This window comes from Trachypithecus francoisi, unplaced genomic scaffold (assembly GCF_009764315.1).
Source record: "Trachypithecus francoisi isolate TF-2019V2 unplaced genomic scaffold, Tfra_2.0 Lachesis_group0, whole genome shotgun sequence".
In the NCBI taxonomy this organism is placed as follows: Eukaryota; Metazoa; Chordata; class Mammalia; order Primates; family Cercopithecidae; genus Trachypithecus; species Trachypithecus francoisi.
Window position 1 is genome coordinate 89366704 of NW_022681453.1, and position 18794 is coordinate 89385497.

General features: G+C 38.2%; 2 protein-coding genes across 2 annotated transcripts in view; one reads left to right on the top strand and one right to left on the bottom strand.

Annotated features, from left to right (window-relative positions):
* LOC117083604 (collagen alpha-1(VIII) chain) overlaps window positions 1-18794 on the bottom strand; it is a 554637-nt gene that overhangs the window by 272749 nt on the left and 263094 nt on the right. The gene's annotated exons all lie outside the window — the stretch shown is intronic.
* Window positions 1-18794, top strand: part of FILIP1L (filamin A interacting protein 1 like) — a 277714-nt gene that overhangs the window by 198737 nt on the left and 60183 nt on the right. Inside the window, exon 4 of the mRNA XM_033211485.1 lies at window positions 90-268. Within this exon, the coding sequence (XP_033067376.1) occupies window positions 90-268 (179 nt within the window). The remainder of the gene's footprint in view (window positions 1-89; window positions 269-18794) is intronic.

Below are 18794 nucleotides of genomic sequence, written 5' to 3' on the forward strand. Positions count from 1 at the left end.
TAATCAAAACAGGGACATTTCTAAAAGACTTAAAGATGGCTGTATATAAACAATTTGTTAACAGGCTATAAATGTGTTTTCTTTCGTAGTTGGACAAAGTTGTGGAAAAACATAAAGAATCTTACAGACGAATCCTGGGACAGCTTCTAGTGGTAGAAAAATCCCATAGGCAAACCATATTGGAGTTGGAGGAAGAAAAGAGAAAACATAAAGAATATATGGAGAAGAGTGATGAATTCATATGCTTACTAGAACAGGAATGTGAAAGGTAAGGCTGCTTTGGACAAAACAATGTCCCATTCTGCAATCTATGAGCTGGCCACTGTACCAGGTGTCAGGGATACAAAGGTAAATATGATACAGTCTCTGTACTCAAAGATCTCATAGTCCAGGGTGAGGAAAAGGACATGTCTGAAGACATTATCAGTACAACGTATGGATAACCAGATGTTTGATAAGCACTGTGGAACCATAAATGTTGGGCCCCAACTCTTGAAGGGAGTGCCCTGGGAAGGCTGCAAAGACCATGCAATAGGGATCTAGTCCCTAGGCAAACAAGAATGAAAACTATATTCATGGGAAGGAGTGAAATAAGTATGTTAGTATAGAAGTGGGAAAATAACCTGCATTTTGAGGGAACTCAAGCTTTTCACGTGGCTACAGCAAAGGGCATGATTGTAGGATGAGAAAAGGAAAGGCTTGCCTTGAGCAGCTGGACTTTATACTGTTGGCCTGAAGGAGCAAATGGAAAATTGTGAAAGGGAAAATAAGATGATCAGTTATGCTTTCCTAAAGAACGGTTAAGGGAACATGGAGGAACAACTGGAGGAGCTTTAGACTGGCACAGGAAACTCACATAGGAGGCAAATATCCAGATGAGAAAGACAAGGGGATGTGTTCCAATGGCCATGAGGTTAGGAGGGGGTGTGCGCAGAACTACTTACGATGCTTAGTCAATATGAATTAGTGACTGGTTAGACTGGAGAGAAGAGCAAGGGAAACGAGCTACTGAGACGCACTCCTGGCTATTCAGGAACACATGAAATACAGGACTGGGGCACAGTTTTCTGGATTGCAGGATTTTGATCAGGCAGGATGGTTTATACTTGGTGAGTGGGTAGGAGATGAGTCCTGGTTTAGTCCTTGAGTGTGAAGTACCTTGGTATATTACAGTATCTGGTATAAAGAATAATATGTATAAAGTCAATCCATGGTAGGAAATACAGGTCTGTAAAAGGATGGGCTGGTGATATGGATCCGCAGTAGGTGATAGCTGAAACTGTGGGTGTTGCTGTGGTGAGAAGAGAGAATGCTGAAAGGGAACCCTAGAATACCTTAAGGCTTGGCAGTTTTCTGGAAGAAAAAGGGGTTGAAAATGGAAGCTGAAAAAAAAATGGTGGAAGCTTAGAAGAACCAGAAGACAAAAGAAGGCAATTAAATGAAGCAAGCAAAGACTTTTTAAAAAGAGAGTGAACAGTCAGGCCGGGCGCGGTGGCTCAAGCCTGTAATCCCAGCACTTTGGGAGGCCGAGACGGGCGGATCACGAGGTCAGGAGATGGAGACCATCCTGGCTAACACGGTGAAACCCCGTCTCTACTAAAAAAATACAAAAAATTAGCCGGGCGAGATGGCGGGCGCCTGTAGTCCCAGCTACTCGGGAGGCTGAGGCGAGAGAATGGCGTAAACCCGGGAGGCGGAGCTTGCAGTGAGCTGAGATCTGGCCACTGCACTCCAGCCTGGGCGACAGAGCGAGACTCCGTCTCAACAACAACAACAACAACAACAACAAAAAGAGAGTGAACAGTCAAATAGCACCAAATAATGCAGAAAAGAATGAAATGTCCCAGGATTTGGCAATGAAGAAGATACTGAGGAACTTAATGAGCCATTTCAATAAGGCGGTAAGGGCAGAAGCCAAATTGCAATGCTTTGAAAAACAAAATAAGAAATAAGAATGTAGAAACTTAAAATGGGAACTAGTATTTTGAGAAGCATAGCTGCGAAAAAGGAGAGTTTGGTTGGTATATATTTTCTAATCATATGTAGGGTAGATTATTTTGTTCTACCTTGACCCTCATTCTGAACCACTGTAGACAGTATAACCATCCATATGAAATTGAAAGGACAATTAACCCTCTCTATTGATACTGAAAAGATGGAAAGTAACCAATCTCAAATGGCTTATTCAACTACTTCCAGTTCATACTTCAGCTAGGTAACTTAAGTTAGTTACCTCAACATCCAGGCTAATAGCAAACTTTCATTTATTTTCCACATACTTTATGGTAGACATTTGTTCAGAGTGCCAGAGAATCCATGGCACTTATATTCACTCTATTTTTTCCAGGAGGTTTATTTTTCACTACACAGCAGAGAGGGGGCAGGGGAAAGGTCTTACTAACTTGCTCCTCATGAACTCTGAAATATCTACAGGGGCAGATTAAAGGAGCACAAGAAATCTGACACCAAAGGAAGATTTGACTCAGACATTACAATATAAGATTTGTTATTCAATGAGACAATGTTATATTAAACATTATTTTGAACCTCTGTGGTTTGGCACTAGTGGCCTCATTTGGCCGCCATACTTATTTGGCACTAACTTGCTGAATACAGATACTTTCTTTCATCTTTCATTATTATGAACATTTACCGACCATGGTCAGAGTGTTGCCTGGCATAGAACAAAGAGGTGCAGGCTGTCCCTGCCCAGGGGGCTTACCACATTAATGAAAAGACAAGATGATACAGATTTTTGGTAGGAATGTGAAGGGCTATTGGAGGAGAGTTCTGATATTCACTGTGTATCTCTACTATCTTCTGGAGGAAAGCTTGGGGGGGCGGCTATCCTGAAGTTATACTGGAATGTTGGGAGGCAGATGGCAAAGATTATTTAAACCAAGAGAGCAAGGAGGAACAACACTGAGAAATGGGAAGAAAAGATCAGTGGGAATAAGGGCCATGGGCTGGAGGAAAAGAAAAATTGTGGGAAAAATGTAAAGTGTATACCACTGAATCGATATATGAAGAATATATTTCTAAATATATAAAATGAATTTAAGAGAAAGAATTTAAGAGATTTGCTTTATAGGATATAAAGTTTCCTTTATAGGATTCTTTGCCTTGAAGAATAATTAAAGTGAACATGCAATTAACAAGAAGTAGGAAAAAGTGTCTATCACTCTCTGTTTAGCCATTCCAGAAGATATGAGAATATTCATCTGTTTCTATATGCCAAGGAACAGCTTCCAGATGGAACTCTTTGAATGTGACAATATCAAACTTATTCTCAACTCACTTGATGCATATGTGACTTCCCTTGCTTTGCCTGAACAACATCACAATTCCCGTATCTTGGTACTGTGGGCCCATTCACGTCCACCCTTCCTGCTCTCCTGCCTTCTGCTGGGAGACTGCAGGCCTCATGAGGCATAACTGACTTCTACCTGCTTTAAAGCCATGTGCATCAAAGTAGTATTAAATGAATACCATCTAACGAAACAGGAAGTGGGGGAAACTAATGACTTCAGGTAAATAAATGCTCAGAGGAGGTGCTTACACACAAGACTGTGAAATACCCGTAGCGTGCCTTGCTTTCAAGTGACATGGCAAAACACACCATGACTGAGTCCTTCCAACTTCACTGAGAGTGCTTTCTCTCAAGCACACAGCTGCCTAGCACAAAAGTGAGGCTAACTTATCCTGAAGGGTCAAAAAACAATGTCTACTTCCTTCCTCAAAGTGTTGTAAGCCACTCCCAAACTAGCAACCTTCCCAGCAGTGAAACAAAGATATCATAACCCCAGTAAAAGGGAGGTTGGTTGAAAATAGATACAAAGGGCTATCTGGTTGAAACTCCGAAATAAACACGGTAAAGGTTTTGTGCTCACATTCTAAGTGTTGGTTTGTATCTACCTGGAAATAAAACAAAAATTAAGAAATACATGATTGAGGTAGTTAATGAGACCTCAGAGGATGTAATAATGGATGTTAAATTAAGGCTCAATTTCTGTTTTCTTTGGAGAATTTGTTTTATGTGGAAAACCCTAAAGGAGACTGATGTCACACATTGAGCTCAGGCCAAAATGTTTGCCAAGTGATGTCGCTGTCGTAATCAGTAAGCAATTGGCTTTCCCACTGAGGGTGGGTGGGGGCAGGGATCGGCTCAGGAAAGCATGTTAATGCAAAGTTTCCTTAGCTGTAATCTGTGCGGTTTGGTTTGTCCATATGGTAATATTCTATCCACGTTTCATGACAACTTTCACTGACCAGCTCCAACATGTGGATACGTGTGTCACCAATGACCTGAATTATGTACTTGGCTGAATTACAGGTGGAGTCTATGTAAAAGATTTTTTTACACAAAAGCAACGCCAATAATTTTTGGCCTTTCTGTATGGCTTCACAGGAAAGCCAAAACAAAAGTCACTTTTAGTCAATGTAATTTTGCAAAATTTTCCCATAAGTGAAATGTCAATTTTGCCTGTACTTTCAAAAAAGCTTGCATAATTTTTTTTCTTTTTCAGTTCCAATAGAGGAAAAGGCTCTGAAGGAAATAAAAAAGTTGCTTTTTTTTTTTAAACCATGTATTCTTTCTTAGAATACTAAAACAAACTATGTATGCTACCCATATATGTTACTGCATTTCTGGTCTTGAAACAACAACTAAAGCAGGAAACAAATATTGTTATGGCAGCTCTGTATAAAACTGTGGTTTCAACCATGGATTTTGTTAAAGCCTTATATCACTTTTCATAAAATCTTGGCCAAGTAGGTTAGCACTGATAGTTCAACTTTGTAAATCAGAAGTTCAAATGGTAGCTTCTCAAAAGCCACAAAGAAAGGAATCAAGGTAGAATTAATCTCTTGTTCCTTTTCTGTTCAAGTTTGACTGGATTGAACAGTGGTGCAGAGGCCTTAGAGCCCTTTAGAGGAAAGTCACCAAGGGTCCAGCTTCAAGTGTTGTTGCCTTGACCACACCCTGGGAAGTTCTTTGCTGTTAAGTTTTAATGAAGAACAAAGCACTTCCACCTCTCCCTTTGTCTGAAACAACTTTATAAACAAGTATTTTCACCATCAATCCTTTTCTATTATGACAGGCCTATTTTTCCAGACTGCCATCAGACAAGGTGACTAAAACACTGCTTGAGCCATATTTGACCCTACTGCTAACTGAGTAAATCAGACCACTTTTAAAGGCTTCTCTCAAAAACATCAAATTTTCTTTCTAGAGGATTTGGATACTCCTTTGAAATACGTAAATGAATGAGTTAATTTATCCAATTTTTAGGTTAAACTCATTAGTTTGGAGCTAGTGCTACTTGCCATTCATTAACGGAAACAAAACAAAACAAAACAAAATAAAAACAATAATTGATTAAATATATATGTCTACTGCAAGCCAGGTTCCATACTAGATACTGGGCGAATAAGGTAGATATGGTCCTCACCTACATAAAATCCTGAATATTTGTTCATTATGTAAAACAAAGACACCACTGCAGGCTTTAAGACCTGATACTGATTCTTCTAAGGCATTATGAGTTCATGACGGGTAGAAAAAAAGGCACCACTATGGTAAACTAATGTAATAACATTAATGCTCATGAAGACAGAACATTCAGGAGAAATCAATAAACACATTAAACTAAAGTACTTTACTAGAGAATTCAATATCGTGCCATTAAGATTTTCAGCTTCTTTGGTCTTAAAACTCAGCCTTTAAGGATATCCCACAAAGCAATACACAGTGGGTATAAAGCTTTAAAAAAAATAAAGTCTACTTAAAAAAATATTTTGAAAGCCAGCAGTTTTAAATTTCATACACACTAAACTATTGTTGTAGAATACATTGTACTCAAATGCAATCATTTCCTTTCAGTTTTTCTGGCAAGGAGTTATTTGTATTACATATTCTCAAGACTATGTCTTGCAAGTATTGAAATGGATGCCAGATCTCCACTTGACCTTTGTCATGGGCATCTAGTTCTTTACCAGAACAAAATGGAGATCCATCACAAACACATATTTTGTTATTGTAATTCTATACAGAATCACAACACGATCAGCCTTGTGGGATACATGCTAGACCTAACACAGGATCTGAAAAGGGATGCAGAGAGATTAATTACCTCGTGTGGGTACTAAAAAACCATTTAGGACCGTACATCATGACTAAACTTTCAACAGATGTCACAAAACCATACTCTTAAAACTGCACAATTCAGCAGTTTCCATACAATGCCTTTTAATTTCAGAGGTCAAAATTCAGATAGAGTGACAATACTATCTGATTGCTTTTCCTACCCAGAAATTTAGTTTTTTGAACTAAATTTTACAAATAATTTTCAATGTGTATTTGAATGTACACGATAGTGAATTTATTGCTTACAGAAGAATACTATTAATGCTAAAAAGAAAACATTAACAAGCCTAGTGAGGGATGAACCGAGAGCTTAGAGATAGCGGGAGTCTGGTCTGCAGAGCTGATCTGCAGCTATGTATAACTTTTGGCAAATTCCATTCCTAAAATCTTTAGTTTTCTTGTATATAAAACAAGGGGCCGGGCGCGGTGGCTCACGCCTCTAATCCCAGCACTTTGGGAGGCCAACGCGGGGAGATAACGGGGTCAGGAGTTCGAGACCAGCCTGGCCAAAATGGCGAAACCCTGTTCTCTACTAAAAATACAAAAATTAGCTGGGCATGGTGCTGTGCGCCTGTAATCCCAGCTACTCAGGAGGTTGAGGCAGGAGAATAACTTGAACCCGGGAGGCTGAGGTTGCAGTGAGCCAAGATCACACCACTGCACTCCAGCCTAGGCAACAGAGCAAGACTCTGTCTCAAAACAAAACAAAAAAAAACAAGGGCAGGCTATATGATTTCTGTGTCTCTTTCACACATAAAAATTTGTGATTATGTGACTGTCATGAACAAGTACTTTTTACCTCAAGTCTAGGATTCTAACTCCACTACCAAAAGAGGTCAGTGAGAATGACAGTGACTACCACCAACTTAAAATCCAAATCTGTATGTCCATTCTTAAAGGATATCTAGATTTCGGTATACCCTACTGCTTCCACATATTTGAAACTGAACCTAATATCACCTTTGCACATCCAAGTCCACTCACAACGTTTTTATTCCTGTTAATACAACCACCATGAATCAATCTATCAGATAACTATAAAAAATAATAGAAATCTCAGAAGCCAATAATTTAAGCTAGAAAAGACCTAGCAATCTAGACCAATGCTTTGATTTTTTGAATTGAGAAAAGTGAGGCCTATCAAGTCCAAGATAAAAAAAGTCACCAAATCTTCCAGCGAAATAGTTGCAGAGCCAGGCCAGAAGCCAGTTCTCCTGACAATATATTTGATGCTATTCTCCCTAGAATCATCCCTAGGTACTCAAACCACGTGCTTGGTGTTACGGGAGGTCCAAGATAAATCTAACACAGAACTAAAATACAGTTGAAAAGACAAGACACTCAAAATAATCTGTAGATAATTTAGGAAGAATGCAGGTATCCGTTCTGTGGCACAGACACCACTGTTGCAACACTGTGGAAGATCAGGCAAAAAGGAGATTAAAGACACCAATTATCCAACAGCCCGCACAGCCCTAGGAGAATGCAGGACATACAGTAAATACTCTATAAATACATCTACTAACTGGCTGGTTGTTACTAGTTTAACAGCCCTATAAAACAGGTAGCCAAAAACTGAACATGGAAAGGCAACCTCAAACTTCTGTTCCATCTGGACTAAAAAATTTAAAGAGGAAAAAGAGCCATTAAACCATATCAAAATGGAAATTTTTGCCTCATAAGTGAAAATCAAGGTGGGATATTAGAATTAAAGTGTATCCTGAATTTGCAACTCATAGGTAAGCTTTCCTGGCAAGTGTATTAATTCCTCAGATGAGAAGATGAAGCCAAACAGCCTTGGCCAGCCATGAAGATGATGACTGGCACAAGTGATGAGTGCATATCACTGAACAGAAAGGCCTTATGGAAGAGCATAGGGTATCAGAGTTAAAAGCATAGACTCGAGTTAGAACAACAAACATGGAGCATGGACCATAAAGCATGGTCCCATCCTCTCATCTGATCTTACTGGCTATTTGACCTTGGGCAAAGCATTTAATCTTGTTAAGTCTCCAATTCACCATCTGTTTAAAAAATGATAGAGATCTCATAGGTTCTTGTGATTACTAATCATATAATGCACAGCAAGTGCTAAGTATGGTGTCTAGCACATACAAAGCATTCAGTGAGCATTAACACTGTATTTGTCAGGGTCCCCCAGAGAAACAGAATGTGTGTATGTGTGTGTGTGTGTGTGTGTGTGTGTGTATAAACCATTATTATAAAGTATTGGCTCACATGATCCTGAAGGCTGGGCAGTCCCATGAGCTGCTGTCTACAAACTGGAGACCCAAGAAAGCCAGTCATGTAGCCGAAAGACCTGAAAGCTAGAAAGTCAATGGTATAGATTCTATTCCCAATCCTGAGAATCAGGAGTGGCAAGGACAGAAGATTGATGTTCCAGCGCAATTCACCCAGTCAATTAATTCAACCTTCCTTCAGTTTTCTGTTCCATTCTGCCTCTCAACAGATTGCAGGATGTCTGCTCACACTGGGGAGGGCAGTCTACCAACTAAAATGCTAACGTCTTTGGAAACACTCTCACAGATACACCTCAAAATAGTGTTTAACCAGCTATTCAGACATCACATGGCCCAGTCAAGTTGACACATAAAATTAACCATTATATGTATCTTTCTTCAAATTTGCCTATCTTCAAAGTAGTTTACTTATGTACTCTGCATGATACCAATGGGCACTTTTTTTTGAATTGTCAAGAAAGCATTTAAGTAGACCCTATACTGGGTTCTAATAATGTGACAATTAATAAGAGCTTTCAAGGGGCATATTGTTTAGTATAGGGGAGACAGACACAAAATCAAGTAAGTGCAATGCAAAGTTGCAGGCTAATGACAACAAAGGATACAGAGGAGGCACAAATAAGGGCTCATACCCAAGGCATGGTTGTATCCTATTTTCTTTAGTGTAGGAGAATTACTGAATGTCCTAACGATCTAACACTGTATAACACTGAGCTGGGCAAGACAGTGCTCTGTGAATTTTTTTTTTTTTTTTTTTTTTTTTAACCATTAAGACTCATTTCTTCTTTTTGGTAAATCACTCTACTTAGAGAAACAGAAATGTTAGTTTGGTGGTATTATGAAAAAAGTAGCCTTCCAAATATGCGAAATCAAGACTGAACCAAAGTGAGGGTTTTTAAGTACATCCAAAGACTCCAGTGCTCCTCTGACTTGCCACTGTCAAAAATCCTCACACTAATTGCATCTTCTTGTCTAAAGTTATGTGAAAAATCAAATATTCCCACTCTAAGGTAAGTGGGCTTACTTTTGATATATTTTGTTACACAGCTCCTTCCACGGGACCAAGAACATGGGAGAGGTAAAATAAATATTTTTTTGAATGAGTGAATGAAATGTAGGAAAAGTTGGCTGCATTTTAATCTATTATTTTCCATTAATCACTCATTATGAATTAGCTTCTGGATTCATTCCCTTTGGTTAGCATGGTCATGGGAGAATGGTCAAGACAAGCCCATTTTGATGAGAAAAGCAGAATGAGCTTGAGAGCTTTGGGATTACTCCCAAGAAGGCAGAAGTAAGAGCGTATGGTGCTCTTATCATGGAGCTAGAATAAAAAAAGATCCTAAAAGGGGATTTTAAGATTAAACACATCAGAGACAATAACTCATCACTAAAAGCAACTCACTCAACTCATACTTTGTAGTTTTTATATTCAATATTTTTTCACTAACAAAAACATCATGACCATTTTCCCAAATCACCAACTACTCTTCATCACAATTAAAGTAGATGAATACTACTGTATCACACAGATGCATCACAACTTATTTAACAAATTCTCTATTGTGGGCATTTATATTCCTCCTTTGTCACTATTATAAAGAACACTATCCTGAATGGCCTCATATTCCAATTAATTTTTATGCCTTTCTGATTATTGTTTTAGAACTCTTTTTTCTTTCCTTTTTTTTTTTTTTTTTTTTTTTGAGACGGAGCATTGCTCTGTCACCCAGGCTGGAGTGCAGTGGCATGATCTCTGCTCACTGCAAGCTCTGCCTCCCGGGTTCACGCCATTCTTCTGCCTCAGCTTCCCAGGTAGCTGGGACTACAGGCGCCTGCCACCACGCCCGGCTGATTTTTGTATTTTTAGTAGAGACGGGGTTTCACTGTGTTAGCCAGGATGGTCTCGATCTCCTGACCTCGTGATCCGCCTGCCTCGGCCTCCCAAAGTGCTAGGATTACAGGCATGAGCCACTGTGCCCGGCCCTGTTTTAGAATTCTTATATATGAAATTGCTAAGTCAAAAGTTATGAACCTATTTAAGGATTATAAAACCTATAGCTAAACTGCCTGTTGTAAAAGATATTTATACCATTACTAACAATGCAGAAGAGAGCCAATTTCTTACTTTATAACTTTACCTGAGACTAATCTTGAATCTGACCTCAATTTAAATACGATATGGTGTTATAAAGAGTATAAAGTGAATGTTAATGACATGAATCAGACTTTCCCACTGACTTGGGCTTTGTTTAGAGATGTGTTGCTTCTGGAAAAAAAAAATCTTAACATATCAAAAAAACACTTAAAGATTACAACACTTCATTGAAAGAGTTTTTTCACCTTGTCAATATAATTTCAGTATATTTCCTTTTCCCTTTCAAATTCAGGTTCTCATGGCCTAGCTTCACTGGTCTTCTAAAAATAAAAAATTTCCTTTGCTCATTCTCTGAAATGTCTGAGGCTTCCTCCTTCACATATCCTATATTAAGCCTTAGAGTCCAAATCCAGGATCCTGGCTCACCTTTCTCACCACATGACATATTTGGCAATAGTTCACAACACTTAGACTGGCCCTACATGGTCCTGAAAAGTCTGATTTGTTGAAAATAGTGGGATCTAAGGCCCACTTTGCCAAATTCTCTCTCTAATTTAAATTCAGTTAGTTTGGAGTGTTTGAGAATTCTACATCAGTTTCCTATTTAACTCAATTTCTACTTGCCAATCCTCACTTCTTTATATTTCCTCCCTACTTATCATACACATACACTCCATTTATTTCCATGAATTTCTCAGTAACACTCTGAAACATCCAAGATGCCAGACAAATAGGTAACTTGAAGCTTCAGAAGATGTTTCAGAAGAAACGCATTAGCAAGATTCATGAGACTGAATATGTGTTTTCTATGTTTTTTCTTTTCTTAAGAATAAATAATTTCCAACTCAAGCTTTTTCACTCTGTATCTTGCATATATGCTTCAGGGTCCCACATATAGCCCTCCTCTCACTTCCTACTCCTCAAAGATAATCCACTGTGAATGGTTTCTTGTATTTATGTTTAAAAAGATTATTACAAGCATATATCAGCAATCCATGAAGATCATACAATACTTTTCCTATTTTTTTTAAGTGGTTGCATATTATTCAAATTTATAGATGCAAGTCATTTAGCCAGGCCACCTTATGAGCTTTAGATTGTATTATTTTTATTTTATATTGAACATTCTTTGGTTAACTGACTCTTAATAACTTCAAATGCCTCTTACTTTCTATTTTCCTTTAGAAATGGGCTAATCACTGGTAACAGAGAGATACCACTTCATATCCACTAGGATGACTTTAATCAAAAAGATAATAACAAGTATTGACAAGGATGTGAAACTGGAACCCTCATATGCTGCTGTGTAGTAATGTAAAATAGTGCACTGGAAAATAGTCTAGCAGTTCCTCAAAAAGTTAAGTGTAGAATTATTGCCTTAGTCAGCTGGGGCTATGAAGACAAAATACCAGAGACTGGGTGGCTTGTAAACAACAGAAGTTTATTTCTCACAGTTCTGGAAGGTGGAAATTGGAGATGAGGGTGCTAGCAGTATTCTGGTAAGGTCCCTCTTCCGGGTTGTAGACTGCTGTCTTCTCCTTGTTTCCTCAAGGAGAAGTGGTGGAAAGTGGGTGAGAAAGTTCCTACAAGGGCCACTAATCCAATTCATGAATGCTCCTCTACCCTCAAAACCTAATTATCTCCCAAAGGCTCCACTTCCTAATACCATCACACTGGGGGTTATGATTTCAACATAAGAGTTTGGGGGGACACAAGTTTTCAATCCATTGCAGTTACCATACAACTCAGCAATTCTACTCTTAGGTATAGAGCTAAGAAGATGAAAACACATGTCCACAAAAATCTGTACACAAATATTCACAGCAGCATTATTTATGATAGTCAAGAAGTAAAAACAACCAAAATATCCATCAACTGAGGCACACAACTGTGGTATATCCATGTAATGGAATACTACTTGTCAATTAAAAAGAAGCTCTGTGGGCCAGGTGCAGTGGCTCATGCCTGTAATCCCAGCACTTTGGGAGGCTGAGGCAGGTGGACTGCTTGAGCCCAGGAGTTTGAGACCAGCCTGGGCAACATGGCAAAACCTCATCTCTACAAAAAATACAGAATTTAGCTGGGTGTAGTGGCATGCACCTGCAGTCCCAGCCACTTGGGTGGCTGAGGTAGGAAGATCACCTGAGTCCAGGGAGGTCAAGGCTGCAGGAAGCCGAGATCACACCATTATACTCCAGCCTGGGAAACAAAACAAGACCCTGTCTCAAAAGAAAAAAAGAAAGAAAAAAGCAGCAGCAGTCCTGTGCCCATTAAGCAGTGACACCACAGCCACTAGAAATCACTGATCTCCTTTCTGTCGCTATGGTCTTGCCTATTCTGGACATTTCATATAAATGGAATCATACAAGATGTAGCTATTTGTCCCTGGTTTCTTTCACTTAAAATAATGTTTTCAGGGTTCAGACATGTTGTAACATGTATCAGTACACTTCATTTCTTTTTATGGCTGAATAAAACCAAAAAGGTCAGGATGGATGTGTAACTTGGTTGATTTAAATGACCAAAATAGATAATAAAACCATAAATGATAATGTAGATTTCTCATGAGATAAAGTTTCGCTGGGTTCTTAACACTTTAAAAGTTAAAACTTTTAATGTTATTAAGAAGCAAAGAATAAAGACTTGGAAAAAGGTAAATGAAGGTATACCAAAAAGAAATAACGGAAAGAAAATGATTATTTGCTGGGAAAAAAAAAAAAAAAGAATGAACATTTAGGTTATATATGAAAATAGAGAAAATGGGGATATTTATTATCCATTCATTCATTTAACTTAACACTATGCTTGGAACTAGGAACTAGGAAAAAAAAAATGAAGAAGACATGGATCCTGTCTTTGAGGCCCAGGTGGAAATGTAAGTAGTATGAGGTAATTAATTGTGAGCTGTAACAGAGGCACGTACACGAGTGCTCAAGGATCTGATTAGAAAGATGGATTAGTTCTGCATGGAGGGAATGTGAAGGTTTCCCAGCAGGCAGCAATTAGCTTCAAGGCTGAGTAGACTTAGCAGGCAGAGAAATGCACTCACAGGTACATTAAAAAGATAAATTTGTGGAGCTAAGCCTCTGTTGAGGATGAGTATGTTACAGCCAGGGCATACAGACCCTGTATGCCACAACTTTGGATTTCCCCTTTATCCTGAGACCATGAGACATTCGTTATGCAGAAAAATCTCAACCCACCACTGGCAATTTGTTAGAGAACCTACAGTGTATACAGGCCTTGTGTTAGGTGTGTCTAGAGTCAAATTTGGAAACAACTTAATAATAACAATTATTATTTTGTTATAATAATATATAATATATACGTTATTATATAATATATAACAATAACAAAAACAACAACCAGAAAACTCTTATGAGCAAAACACCCAAGAGAAATGGATTTCACATTATCCATTATTGTACAACTTCCTGATAAAAACTTACTTTACAGCCAAATAGGATTGAAGAAATACATTTCCATTTGGATGAAGCAAATGGAAAAATAAATCTCATTTCATCCTAAATCCCAGAAAGGGAGATGTGGGTGTGTAATACGCTACCTAATTCCTTTGCCTAGCCTAAAATTGGCTAATTACAGCAACATGTGAATGAACAAACGGCAATGAGATATAACCAACTGGAAAAGAGAAAGAAACAGGAGCGTCTATTTATTTTAACTGTACCCTGAGCTCTGCCAAGAAGACAGTCCAGTCTCCATCTCTTCATCCTTGAAAAGAGTTGCTCAGCTAACCTTACTTAGAGAATATAACTGTCTTTGGCCATCGTTTGAGTTTGGGCCCAAGTCTGTGGGGCAACATTAAGAAAAATAACACTAGTTGTGTGTTGATGCTTCCATCTACAAAATGGGTAAAAATATTCCAGTTATCTGCTTTTTTGCATGAGGGTTCTGAGAAGAGTATAGGTAACTATTTGGGCAAAGAATCTGACATCTATAGGGCAAAGGGAAAATATAAACCCCATAAAATGTTTATTTACATATGGAGATAATAGTCAGAATTATAGGGCATTACTTTTTGTCAATCTAAAGGCTAAAACATAATACTTCCCAGGTTACCTACAAAAATTGTTTCCTTGGAAAGTGGCAAGGGGTACTGGATATGACAATATGCATCTGCCACTTCACCCAGCACCTAACAACTGTGAAGACATGTGTTTGTTTACTTTAAAAGCTCTTAGTGATAGGAAGATTTATTGACGAAATGAAACGTTTCACCTCTAAAAGCTCCCAGAACCCTGTTTTTGTTACATTAGTCTTGCCAGGAGAATTCGGAATGTGTTTGCATTCTATCAGTCGACAGTGTGAGTCAGTGTGTCCCAAACCAGTTTTCTACCCAGAAAACTGAGAAGGTTGATGACACATTTAGGTAAACATACTCACTGGATGAAGTTATTTAAATTTTTATAGCCTTTTAATCCTCTCTAAGCCTTTGAAATCCATACATGTTTTCAGACAAGATTTCAGTTCTTATAAGTCAAACCAATGTATAAACCAACTCTATTAAGAATTTCACAGGTTCTGGACATCTAAGCATACCTAATATTGTACTTGAATGTGCAATAAGGGTGAGCTGACCCCACACTGAAGCCCTTCACTGTTAACTAATCAGCCTTATACTTAATCAAAATTTCAGCTCTGAATATGCGTTTTGCCCCAAGAACTGAAATTTCTCATTTGTTCTGGTCAGATGACAACAGCTCTTGTTGACAATGATAAATGAACTCTGAATATGAAGAGTTCACTCAAGTGAAAGAACAGGAAAGGGGCTGCAGACTACGACTCTCATCACCTACTCTCCATGCAATTTGAGAATTCAATAGGCAGTCGAATGGAAATGGAATAAAAATGTGGCAAAATATACACTGAGGTTATCTAAATTAACTAGAACTGATAGCAACTTTAAGTTATTATGAGTTAAAATTAGCAGTGTGATGGGCTTTTTAATCTATACAGATGAAAAACATGACATACTTCATACCCTATTATTAGCCATATTATTTCTTTATGCAAAGAAGATTTTTCAAATAAATTTACTCATTCTCTTACTCTAGAGAGTTTCTGCTTCACCTAAAAGAAATCTTGCCCTGCCATGAATGAGTATTTCTGCATGAAAATCTGACTTTCCATTATTCACTGTGACTCTTGGGAGTAAGTTTGTTAACAAGTAGCTATTGTACAAGGGGTGGCTCTAAATCCTTTGGATACCATGACTCCACCCACACCCTAGCCCCCCTCACCTGACCCAAGGCTTCCACATCATTCCTCCATGGATACATGAAACATACACAAGCACATGGTACAGTGTATACATACAATCAAAATTCAATTTATTTTGCAAGTAGCACCACCAAACCCTAGCTCAGAGTACCTCTGCTCCATTTTCTGTTTGATACTGGATCAGAGAGAAAATTAATTTTATGAGAAGAGGCCAGAACTTGAAATAGGTATCTCCCTGCATGTCTTTCACCCATGGCCTCAACTTGTAGCTCCTAAATTATGACACTTTAGCCATCTACTTGTTCAAGAAATGCTGCACTAGAACATTTGGTCTTACATTTTCCAGGTAAGCATTCCTATGATAGCCTGTGCGCGTGTGCGTGCACGCACACACACACACACACACACAGACACACATGCACACACACATACACACTAAAGTTCTCCAATAATTTTTTTAAGTATAGAGTTGTTAACTGGTAAATTATTCATGAAGAGTAAATGGGGTCAGAGTAATCTCACATAGAATTTTAACTAAACCCCTGAAGCTAAATTAAGATTCCCATTAAAAGAAAGAACACACACACACACACACACACACACAATAGGAATTTTTTTTTGTAGATGTTAGATTCTATTTTGTATATTCTATACAAAAAATACAAAGAAAGGTCTCTTGTAAAGAACTTGATAATTAGTGATAATAATAACAATTACATTTAATTAAATATTTACTGTCAAACACTGTGTTAAGTGCAGTAGATTATCTCATTTAATCCTAACAATCTTTTAAAGGAGGTAATATTATTGTCCACATAATATTCAGATAATGATCCTGAAGAAGCTCAAAGACAGTAACTTTCCCAAGATCACATTGCTAGTAACTGGAGAGGAGAATTAGGACTCAAGGACTCTCATATCTGAGCTCTTAACCCTTCTCTGCCAGTGGTTCCCAAACCTAAGTGATCATCATTGTTGCCTGGGGAGATACTTAAAAGTATGGATTCCTGGGCCCAACCCCAAACATACTGAATGAGAATCTCCAAAAGTGGAACTTGCAGATAGGAACATAATGGTATTTCAAATATGGCTCAAATGTTCTGTTAAGATGCCAAGAGAACACGAGTGAAGCCAGTTGTCACACAGTTGTCTAAGTCAAATCATCTGCCTTGAATAGAAAATAGCATCTCTTTTTCCACGTACACCTCTTCTCACTTTATAATAGAAAGGTCTTATTTGCTAAAAGGTCAAATGAGGTCATGGTCATACTATGTCAGCAATTTGTATTGACTTACCCGGCTGCATGGGCTATGTTATGGAAGATGAAAGTGATACAGCACAGAAATTCTGCTGATTCAGAACTGCCGAGTCAGAACTTCACTGATAGATAAGACACAAAACCAATTGGACAGTTTAAAAATCCTTGGCCATACTCATTGCATGGCCAGATCAATATTTACAAATATTCAATACACAGTTTCAGTACCTGAAAAATTCACTTATCATCTAGTTCATTTATTCATTCATTCATTTCAAAATGCTTACTGAGTTCCTTCCATGTGCCAGGCACTGGATCACACATATGGCCCTTGCCCTCAGGAGGAGAAAAGCATTCAGGTGGTGGAAAAAGAGGTGATCACTGATTAGGGGATGAGGAATGGCTTGATCGCCTAATGGACCAAGGTAGCATTATAGTTGCATATTAAAAGATAGACATAGTTCAGACAAGGAGAAAAAGAGAAGGGAAAACAAAAATCATTATAGGTGGACTTAATAGCATAAGGGAAGGGGATTGGGGCAAAAAGAGCAATCAAATTCAGGAAAAAGCAAGGAGCATGGTTTGGCTTAAGTATACATAATGTGAAAAAACAGTGGAAGTTATGGGTGCAATGTTAAGTTCAGCAAACAAACAAAGAGCTGCAGATGTCAAATTAAAGGGGTATGCCAGGCATGGTGGCTCACTCCTGTAATCCCAGCACTTTGGGAGGCCGAGGCAGGCAGATCATGAGGTCAGGAGATCGAGACCATCCTGGCTAACATGGTGAAACCCCGTCTCTACTAAAAATACAAAAAATTAGTCGGGTGTGGTGGTGGGCGCCTGTAGTCCCAGCTACTGGAGAGGCTGAGGCAGGAGAATGACATGAACCCAGGAGGCGGAGCTTGCAGTGAGCTGAGATTGCGCCACTGCACTCCAGCCTGGGCGACAGAGCAAGACTCTGTCTCAAAATAAATAAATAAATAAACAAATAAATAAATAAATAAATAGGTAATAGGTACTTAACTATTCTACACCATTCCATCAGCATTATGATAATGTGACAAAGTATTAAGAGTACAAGAAGTTGAAGATCTGAGTTGAAGGGCTGCTTCCACTATATGCTAACCAACTCTGTATATTTGTTAAGTCTAAATAACAGTAAGAGTCCCCAAAATATGTTTATTTAGGCTTAAATATACTCTAATTATTCAAACAAGTTTAAAATTATCTAAACATTATTTAAATAACCTTAAATATCATTTAAATAAACTTAAAAATCTTTCTGCTCCATGAGACTATTCAGCGTTGTCTTCATCCATATGATCAATACTGAAACTCTACCATATCTCTGTTATAGTGCATGGGAGGGAGTTAGGGGATAGGTGGGGAAAATGGCAAAATACATGAAAAGTGTCTTGCTTTCAAGTTAGGGATGACCATGTCTTCTACTTATACTTCACTGATGCAATCCAAACTCACATAGCCACTTCTCAGTACTGGAAAAGCTAGAAATGTCTGGTTGGGCAGCCATATACCCAGGAAGAGGGGGACAATTAAAGTTTTGAGGACAATTCAGTCTGCCACAATCTTAGTGCAAAACACTTAACCTTTCTGTGTTTCAGTTTTATCTTCATGACCTTGAAGAAGGTAAAAATTTCTTGAAAAGAACACAAAAGTCACCAATCATAAAAGGTTAAAAAAATTAAGACTTTATTGAAGTAAATAAGTTATGTTAATCAAAATACACAACGGGATGAAAAGGCAAGTTACAGATTGGGAGAAGATATTTGC